Source organism: Ailuropoda melanoleuca, chromosome 6, assembly GCF_002007445.2.
Source record: "Ailuropoda melanoleuca isolate Jingjing chromosome 6, ASM200744v2, whole genome shotgun sequence".
NCBI lineage: Eukaryota > Metazoa > Chordata > Mammalia > Carnivora > Ursidae > Ailuropoda > Ailuropoda melanoleuca.
This window is the reverse complement of record NC_048223.1, coordinates 130,830,644-130,839,904: the sequence shown is the minus strand read 5'-3', so window position 1 is coordinate 130,839,904 and position 9,261 is coordinate 130,830,644. Positions and strand designations below refer to the sequence as shown.

The 9,261-nt window shown below is 46.6% G+C and overlaps 1 protein-coding gene across 4 annotated transcripts in view; it reads left to right on the top strand.

Annotated features, from left to right (window-relative positions):
• The window catches only part of GPLD1 (glycosylphosphatidylinositol specific phospholipase D1), a 55,433-nt gene that overhangs the window by 11,989 nt on the left and 34,183 nt on the right, over positions 1–9,261 (top strand). For all 4 annotated transcript variants that reach the window (XM_034663505.1, XM_019795928.2, XM_034663504.1 and 1 more), the window contains 5 exons: positions 1,952–2,030; positions 4,859–4,956; positions 5,372–5,482; positions 6,449–6,497; positions 7,507–7,561. In XM_034663505.1, coding sequence (XP_034519396.1) covers positions 1,952–2,030; positions 4,859–4,956; positions 5,372–5,482; positions 6,449–6,497; positions 7,507–7,561 — 392 coding nt within the window. The remainder of the gene's footprint in view (positions 1–1,951; positions 2,031–4,858; positions 4,957–5,371; positions 5,483–6,448; positions 6,498–7,506; positions 7,562–9,261) is intronic.

Genomic DNA, 9,261 nt, shown 5'->3' with positions numbered 1-9,261 from the left:
AAAATTTTAAAAAAAAAAAAAAAAAAAAAACTTAGGGGGGCCCTGGCTGGCTCAGTAGGAAGAACTTGCAACTCTTAATCTCAGGGTTGTGAGTTTGAGCCCTGGGTTGGGGTGGGTGGGGTGGGTAGAGATTACTTAAATACTTAAAAGTTTAGGCTGCCAAACTTTTGCTTTGGCAATCAGAGTTCATCTGCAGATGCTGGAAACCCCTCTGGCTAGCTTCTGCTGTGCTCCCCCCAGAATTGGGGAACTGCGTGCTGAGGAACTGTGAGCTCCGGGCCGAGCATCCAGGAAGGGCTCCCAAACCCCGCACAGAACTGGCCGGCCGGGGCCACGTGCGCCCGGTTAAGCAGCCACGGCCCCGCTGCTGACTCCAGATCCAGCCGCTGCCCCCACCGTCTGGAGAGGAAGAGGCCGCCGCCGTGACTGTGGGCTCCGGGACCTTGTCCCCTCAGCCCTGCTGCTTACTCGCAAAACAGGAGCTCGGTCCTCTGCCTGAGAACGCCTGGGCCCCCTGCTACCGCCGAGGCAAAACCCAGCCCTTGGCTGCTAGCTGAAGAAGCGGAGGGGCAGACGGGGCTCCGTGTGGAGTCTGGGGAATATAGTCTGTTTCTAGCCCCTCGCAGCAGCTGGCCCACCTGAAGGGGGTCAGAATGGAGAGAGCCAGTCAGCCAAGAACATTGAAATATAATATTCTTTTTTTCTTTTCTTTTTTTTAAGATTTTATTTGAGAGAGACTGAGCGAGAGATGGGGGAGGTGGAGGGACAAGCAGGGGGAGGGGCAGAGGGAGAGAAGAAGCAGGCTTCCTGCTCAGCAGGGAGCCACACACAGGGTTCATCCCAGGACCCCAGTATCATGACCTGGGCTGAAGGCAGATGCTTAACTGAGTCACCCAGGTGCCCTGAAATATAATGTTTTGCTTTTTGTTTTAGATTTTATTTATTTGACGGAGAGACAGCCAGCGAGAGAGGGAACACAAGCAGGGGGAGTGGGAGAGGAAGAAGCAGGCTCCCAGCGGAGGAGCCCGATGTGGGGCTCGATCCCAGAACGCGGGGATCATGCCCTGAGTTGAAGGCAGATGCTTAACGACTGAGCCATCCAGGAGCCCCATATAATGTTCTTTTACTATCTACTTTTATCATAATTTTAAAAGGGAAAGGATCTTTTAACCCCCCCCCCCCAAAAAAAGCCCAAAAGACATAATCTGACTCTAAAGTACAGGGAGCAACTCTAAACTTGTATATAAATATATAGTTGACCCTTGAACAACACTGGGATTAGGGGCACTGACCCCCCGGCAGTCAAAAACCCATATCTAACTTTTGACTCCCCCCAAACTTTACTAACAGCATACTGTTGACCAGAAACCTTAATAAGTCACTTTAAGCTTATTTTATAGGTTATATGTGTTATAATCCTGGATTCTCCTAATAAAGCAAGCTAACGAAAATGTTAATTAGAAAATGCATTAAAGAAAATACATTTCTAGGACTCTGCTATATCTAGTGAAAATAACCTGTATCTGAGTGAATCTGCATGGTTCAAATCTGTGTTCAAGGGTCGGCAGCGTAACTTTTATGTGCGTACGTCGTGTGTGTGTGCATGTTGTGTGTACGCGTGTCTGTATTTCTCTCCTGGCACTGGTCTTTCACTGGATCGTTGAAAATCTTACCACAGACCAGTCGGTGAGCTAGCCTTGGGGAAATCCTGCGCTTTTGGTGGACAGAGAAACAACAGGAGGTGAAATTAAATGATTTTTCCTACTTCTTGATCAGCCTGTGTTTGCTAGGATTGAACCTGAGGTTTTCGGTTGTAGGGCGTCGTCTTGGATTATGCCCGAGTTTTTATTATGTGCTTACACCTCCCTTCCATCCCCTCTCCTGCTGTAGGGCGGGCTTGTCCCACACTGCTGTCTCTTGCCCCTAATCTCTCCCTTTTCCTCTTCCCCAGCTGTTACTTGAGCACCAGGATGCGTATCAGGCCGGAACTGTGTTTCCTGACGCCTTCTACCCCAGCATCTGCGAGAGAGGTAAGATCAGGTCTTGCAGACCAAATAGTGTCTCCTTCACTTGGTTAACAGGAACAGGCAGGACAGAAGAAATCGAACACCTCGTATTTTCCACTATCGTTGGTCAGTGACTTGGTTCACATGACTGCGTTTTTCATTTAACCGAACTTTACCTACTAAAGCATAGAAATTCTGAAAATTTTCACAATCCTATGCGTCCTTACTTTTCCGCTTTGTGGTGGAAGAGATCGAAGGGTCTGGGTTCTGTTCCTGCTGTGCTGCGGGTAGCATGTGACCTTCAGAGAGTCCTTGCCGTGCTGCGTCTGTTTCCACGCCTGTGATGTAATAATAATGATGCCTGCCTTGCCTCTTCACTGGATTCTTGTGGGCGTTCATGCATGTTATTTTGTCCAGTGTCGTGCAGATCTAAGGCGGTGTTATTAGTAACCTGGACTTATGGGGTGTATTGGGGCCCCAGTGGGCAAGGAAGGTGCACTCCGACAGGGTAATCGGAGGGGTGTTTTATAAGGGGACCATTTACAGAGCTACAGGCCGGATGTAAGACATCTGCAGGAACCATGCAGGGAGGGGGCACCTACTGGAACTGCACAGGGAGGCCCTGAGGGGGCCAGACCTTCAGTCAGGGACACAGCCAGTCCCCGGGACCCCCAAGCCGGGGATCCGGGAGAATGAATACCCCCACCTCTCTTCCTTTTCTCTGATCTCCTCTCCGTTCTCCCCATTGGCCAAACCCCACCCAACCAAAGCTGGAGGGTAAAGAGGCCAGTTGTGCAGGTCCCTTCAGGGGCACCGTGCAGGGCAGAGGAGGTTGGACTCGGGTCTGGAGGGACAAATGATAGACATCCCGTACATCTCCATGTGAACCGTTTCTGGAGTCTCAGGGTCATGGTCATTGTCCCAGTGTATTTGATTTTTGTTTTTGTTTTTTAAAGATTTTATTTTTTCATTAGAGAGAGAGAGTGAGCATGAGTGGAGGCGAAGGGCAGAGGGAGAAGCCGGCTCCCAGCTGAGCAGAGAGCCTGACATGGGGCTGGATCCCAGGACCAGAGCCGAAGGCAGACACTGAACCAACTGAGCGCCCCAGGCACCCACCATTGTTTGTTTTAATACAGCGCTGCCTTTAGGCTCAATGAGATGTTTCAGACTACCCACTCCTGTAGTCAGATACCAGATAACTAAGCTTTTGTATTTGTCACATTTGTAAGGTTGGGTGGGGTTTGTTTGTTTGTTTCTGTTTCTTTCCCAGTCTCTCAGGTTTTCTGTTTTTCCTCTACCAGTAGGTGCCCTCCGTGAGGTCAAGCTCAGGACCAGTGCAGACAGATACGCCAGTGAGCTCAATTCGCGTTATAAAGTATACAGTGACCAAGAGGAATCCGATGCACGCTCCTCTTAGATTTTCATGAATTTGTCCAAATTTCCCCTTGATCTCACACATACCTACGTGCACAGCACCTGTCTTTTGATTTGGGGGCTCACTTTTATTGCATCTTGCGAAAGCAAACGTTCTCACTCAGTTGGCAAAGAAGCAGCTGTTTTTATGCTCCGTTGTATCAGTTTTCCTAACACTGAATCAAGTTTGTAACTATAACGAGGACAACTGGCCTCCCCAGGATTAGAAGCAGCCCCGCTGACCCTCAGTAAGCTATAGCACACTGTGGGGACAGGTGCATGGGGACAAGGGCCTGCTGGCCACCACCACCCCTCAGGCCCTGGCGGGCTTTCTTTTGCTTCCATTCAGTAAGATTACAGAAGGGAACAGAAAGGTTTGCTTAATCTGGCAATTTGGTTAAGGGGGATGTTTGTCCAAAGAGCTGCTGTTATACTTAATTTTGGATTTTTACTGAATTCTGTCAAATAGGAATTATAAGTTTATTCTTTAGGAGAACTTAGAGCAAATCAAATTTCTTAGTTACAATGTCTTTGAAAATCATTTCCAGAAAAGCCAGTGATTTAAAACTGGTTAGAATGTTTTTACTGTGGGGCGCCTGGGTGGCTCAGTTGTTAAGCGGCTGCCTTCGGCTCAGGTCATGATCCCGGGGTCCTGGGATCGAGCCCCACCTCAGGCTTCCTGCTCCCCGGGGAGCCTGCTTCTCCCTCTGCTGCTCCCCCTGCTTGTGCGTGTGCTTTCTCTCTCTCTCTCTCTCTCTCTCAAATAAATAAAATCTTTAAGAAAAATGTTCGTACTTTAGTGACAGCAAAACCATTTGAACGGAGGGATCTAAACTCTGGAGTTGTGGTTTCGTTGCCCCTCGTGACGTTTGACACTCCAGGACGAACGTGTTGCATGGGGAGGTTTGGAACAGAAGCTGGGTCTTGTCCTTCCTCCCCTGCTGCGGGAATGAAGATACATGGGTGCCCATTGGCCCATTCAGCTGATGCCTTGGGGCCTGTGCCATTTTAAAACAATTGTTGAAAATTAAAACACTTCGTAGACTTTGGAGTATCTACTTTTGTCTTTCGTGCTGTTAGGAAGGTGGGCTGTGACGGACGAAGATGACACACAGCCCCGCACCTGTACCCACATCCCCACACCCCCAGACCCCCACCACACACCCCTTTTCTCCTTCCCTTTAGCACAGACATGGAAAACACTTCCAGCCTCCGTGGCAGCCCAGGTGATTCGAGATGCTGTGAGCCGGTCCTGGCTCCTTTCTCTCTCCCAGCTGGCTCTTCTCTTCTAGAGGCTTCCTCTGAACATCAACAGAAGAACCGAAGAGGCTCAGAGGGAAGGAGGAGAAGGGTTGCAGGAGGTAGCCGTGGTGGCTGATTTCACTGCGAATCTCTAGCATTTTCAGAAAGACTCCTGAGACCTGCTCTTGTCTCTCCAGGGCAATTCCATGACGTGTCTGAGAGCACTCACTGGGCCCCCTTTCTGAATGCAAGCGTCCACTACATCCGAGAGAACTACCCCCTTCCCTGGGAGAAGGTAGGCACGGCCCTCTAGCGCCAAGAGGAAATTCCGTTCCAGACCCCCACCTCCATCTGCATTTACTCCGTTTGCACCCCATCCCACCCCAGGTTCCGGAGGGCTGCTCCCCCTTGTACCTTCAGTGCCCAACACAGGATGTGGTTGGTTAATACCTGAATAAACGACTTAGAAAAACGCAGTAGGTCACTTGGCTATTTTGCTCTGAGAGCAGTGTCTCTGAAAGCCCTTCCCAGGCGCTGCGAAACTTTTCAAAAAGTCCTTTGTGGTTTTCGTCACTAGAAACTACAATGTCCCTGCCTCTGATGTTTTTATTGTCAAGTCTCAGGAATGGGAATCCTGTTTATTAAACATTGTAATAGGATTTTTGTAAAATAACCCAAGCGCCTATCCCTGTAATCTGCTTGCTCTGCAGGGCACGGAGAAATTGGTAGCGTTCTTGTTTGGAATTACCTCTCACATGGTGGCCGACGTCAGCTGGCACAGCCTGGGTATCGAGCAAGGGTTCCTTAGGACCATGGGAGCCGTGAGTACTCGTCCGCAGGTGTATGACTCAGCGGGGTGACACTGGCCCTTCTGGAGGAGAGGAAAACTTGGGCTTATTCAGGGGTCATGTGGAAGCAAGGCTTCTTGCCCAGAGCAGTCTTCCATTTCCATCCCTTCCTCTTCCCGCTCCCTGTAAAATTCATCGCACGGGCAGAGCCACTAACGTGCACCGAAATCAGCAGTGAATGTCACGTTCTGTTTCGTCACAGACAACATTTGGGAAATGTCATGTTTTATTCAAGTTGTGTGTGTGCCACTTCGTTCTCTTTGGAAGGAATGGTTCCCCGTGTGTGTTCTTTTTTAATTTTTTTTTTTAACATTCAAAAAAAAAAAAGTTTTCATTTGCGTGTAGTTGACGCAGCGTTCCGTGAGCTCCGGGCTATCCGGCAGCTGTGTGCAGACGCTGTGCTCGCCTCCCTGTCACCGCGCAGCCCCGCCATCGCACCTTTCACTGTCATCCCTGTGCTGCGCCTTTATTCCCGTGCCGGATTCACTCCATGACCTCCCACTCCCCTGCACCCATTTCGCCCATCTCCCCACGCTGGGCTGTTTCCATTTTCTATATGAAACTGCCATAGCCCCGAAGTGAACGTGGCGCTCTGGTTTCTGGAAGTCCCCTCTGGTCACCAGGTGCTCTTAGTGCCGTCCTGTCCCAAGCTTATGCTCGGACTCAGTAGAGACGGTGTATATGTCCTCTGAGGGGCAGATGGTTGCAATAGCTTTGTTACCAGATGTCAATATAGGGCACAGCTGCCACTAGACGTTTTTTAACATATAATGAAATCAAACTTTTTTTTTCTTTTTAAATCGAGTCCACCTGTTAGGGACCCTTAGCATCCACTGGGTCAGGCATTCCTCTCCTCACTCCTGGCGTGGCCGTGGGGTAGGGGCTTGGGTTACAATGTGTGATCTGTATACACATCAGATGATTCTCTTTCTTTCTCAGGTTGATTTTCATGACTCCTACTCCAAGGCCCATTCGGCTGGTGATTTCGGTACTGTTGATTTACATTTGCCATAGTTTCTTTTGCGATTGTTCTATCTCCCTTGTTATGGAGTCACTACTGTACCTTAAATCTGTATTTTTCCCCTATGTTGAATAACCTTCTTTCTCCTTAAGTGAGACCATTTCATGATGAGTTAGGACTGGGTATGCGGTTCTCCTGAGTTAAAATGTCATTTTCGTATTCTATGAGATAGGTATTCCGTCACTTTGTGAAATGGCTAGTAACCAGGCAGGTGTCTAACAACAAGGGTGCTGATGCTTCCGGGAGCATCTGCTGGTAGAGATGTGTGTAGATTGCGGTAGCCTCGCTGCAGAATCTCTTTCTCATTTGTGTGTGTGTGTGTGTGTGTGTGTGTGTGTGTGTGTGTGTGTGGTGTAAACTTCAACTTGTACTAAAAACCCAAATATTTAAAGTAAAATATGTATTTTTATCACACTTTGCCAGTCCATATACTAACTAGCTTTCTGTTTTAATAGTTCAGTTCATTTATAGGACGGCCATATCTCATTTGACATGGAGATGTACTCCTGAAAAGTTGTATATGTGTATTTCTTTATTTAAAAAAATCACATTTCCTCATTGACTTATGTCATAATCTAGAAAAGCTTTACCTTTATATCAGCTTGAAATTCATGACCTAAGGTCACCTGATACTTCAGCTTTAAATGGGTACCTCCCATTTTTTCCTGTAGTGAATCACCTTGAAATGGCCGAGGTAGATGGGGAAGGGTGTGTTAAAAGAACTTTTATGGTTCATCCTTCCTTAAAGTGAAAAACTTTTGGTTATGTGGGTGTTCCTTTCTTAATTCCTATGTTTTACTGGCTAAGATATAAATGATCACTTTTTCTTAAAGAGGTGCTTGTACCTAAAACAAGGAACAGAAATGTGTGGACAGGTGATGAAGTCATCACCTGGATTGTGCGAATCTGTGTGGAGAGAAACATGCCACGTGTTGTCGCTAACCGACCAAATGTACGTATTTTTCTCCTACCTTAGGAGGAGATGTGTTGAGCCAGTTTGAGTTCAATTTTAATTACCTCGCACGGCGCTGGTGAGAACTATTAACTTACATATGCATTCTCTAAACGGCGTTTAGAAGCTTGACCCCTTTTTTTTTTTAAAGATTTTATGTATTTATTTATTTATTTATTTATTTGACAGAGATAGAGACAGCCAGCGAGAGAGGGAACACAAGCAGGGGGAGTGGGAGAGGAAGAAGCAGGCTCATAGCAGAGAAGCCTAATGTGGGGCTCGATCCCACAACGCTGGGATCACGCCCTGAGCCGAAGGCAGACGCTTAACCGCTGTGCCACCCAGGTGCCCCCAAGCTTGACCCTTTTAATCCCCTTAGAACATGTAGGCTGCAATGTAATTAGGAGTCCTCTGCATTTGTAAATTTTGATAAGTAAAACTGCAGATGAGAACAGGTTAAGGAGATGCTTTGAGCTCGTGGCGGATTCCATATAAAAATACATATTTATAAACAAGATCACATACACCTGCGTAGCTACCACTTGGCTCAAAACCACACCTTCCTGGTATCTTACAAGCTCCTTGCCTTCTCTCCCACCAAGGTAACTGCTCTCGTGGGGTTCCTGTTAATCATTTTGTTGCTTTTCTTTATAGTTGAATACATATGGATGTGTCCATATGCAAAATAGCACGTGGTTTTAATCTTTAGATGAATAGAACTGCACCGCGTGTATTGTGCAGATTGCTTACATTTCTGTTCCTGAGAGTCAGGCACATGGATGTGTTTGGCTGTAGTTCATTTTCCCTGCTATGTGGTCCTCCATGGTAGGGACAGACCGAATGAAGTACTCCATTCCGATGGGGTTGGGTATGTAAGTATGTGGAGTGTTTTTGCTTTCTATTCAGTGTCGGTATGAACATTTTTGTCCATAGGTTTGTGCCCCAGAAGGGGAATCTCTCTTGTAATGACCACTAGCTGTGGAATGGGGGCGGGGGGGATCATAGGGTGTCTGCATATTTAACATCAGTGAGCCCAGGCTTTCAGAATGGTCTTCCCAGCTGATACTCTCTCCCCTCAGGTTTTCATGGTAGTCCTGCTTCTGCATTCTCCAAGACTTGGGGTTGTCCAACTTAAAAATAGCCTGTTTGGTGTGTCATGGTATCTCATTAAGGTTTTAATTTGCATTTCCCATTGATTAATGAGGTTGAACGTTCTTTCATATTTTATTGATCCTCTGTGTTTGATATTAAGTGAAAATCTTGTTTAGCTTTAGTCTATTTTTCTGTTGGTTTGTTTGGCCTTTTTACTTATTTGTGAGAGTTTCTTGTATATTAGGGCTTCTAATCTTTGGTTGGTTTATCATTTATTTGTTACAAATATCTGTTTACAGTTTGTGGCATGTCTTTTTTACTTATGTATCTTAATAAACACAACTTAATTTTAATGTAATTGAATATATCTATCTTTTCCTTTGCAATTTGTACTTTTGATGTCTTATGTACGAAATCCTTCCCTACCTTGAGGGCATGATGTATTCTCTTACTTACTCTTCAAAAGCTTTTATGGTTTTATTTTTTTAAACTTTGTCTTTCATTTACCTGGAGTTAATCTTTTGTATATTCTTAGAATCCGATTCTATTTCTTTCTGTAGATGTAACTGATAGTCCCCAAATCAGGACACTTATTGATACGATAGTCTCCCCTTTCCTCACTGGCCTGTAATGCCCTCTCTCTCATAAAATTTCATAAGTATTTGGGTCCATTTCTGGGCTTTCTGT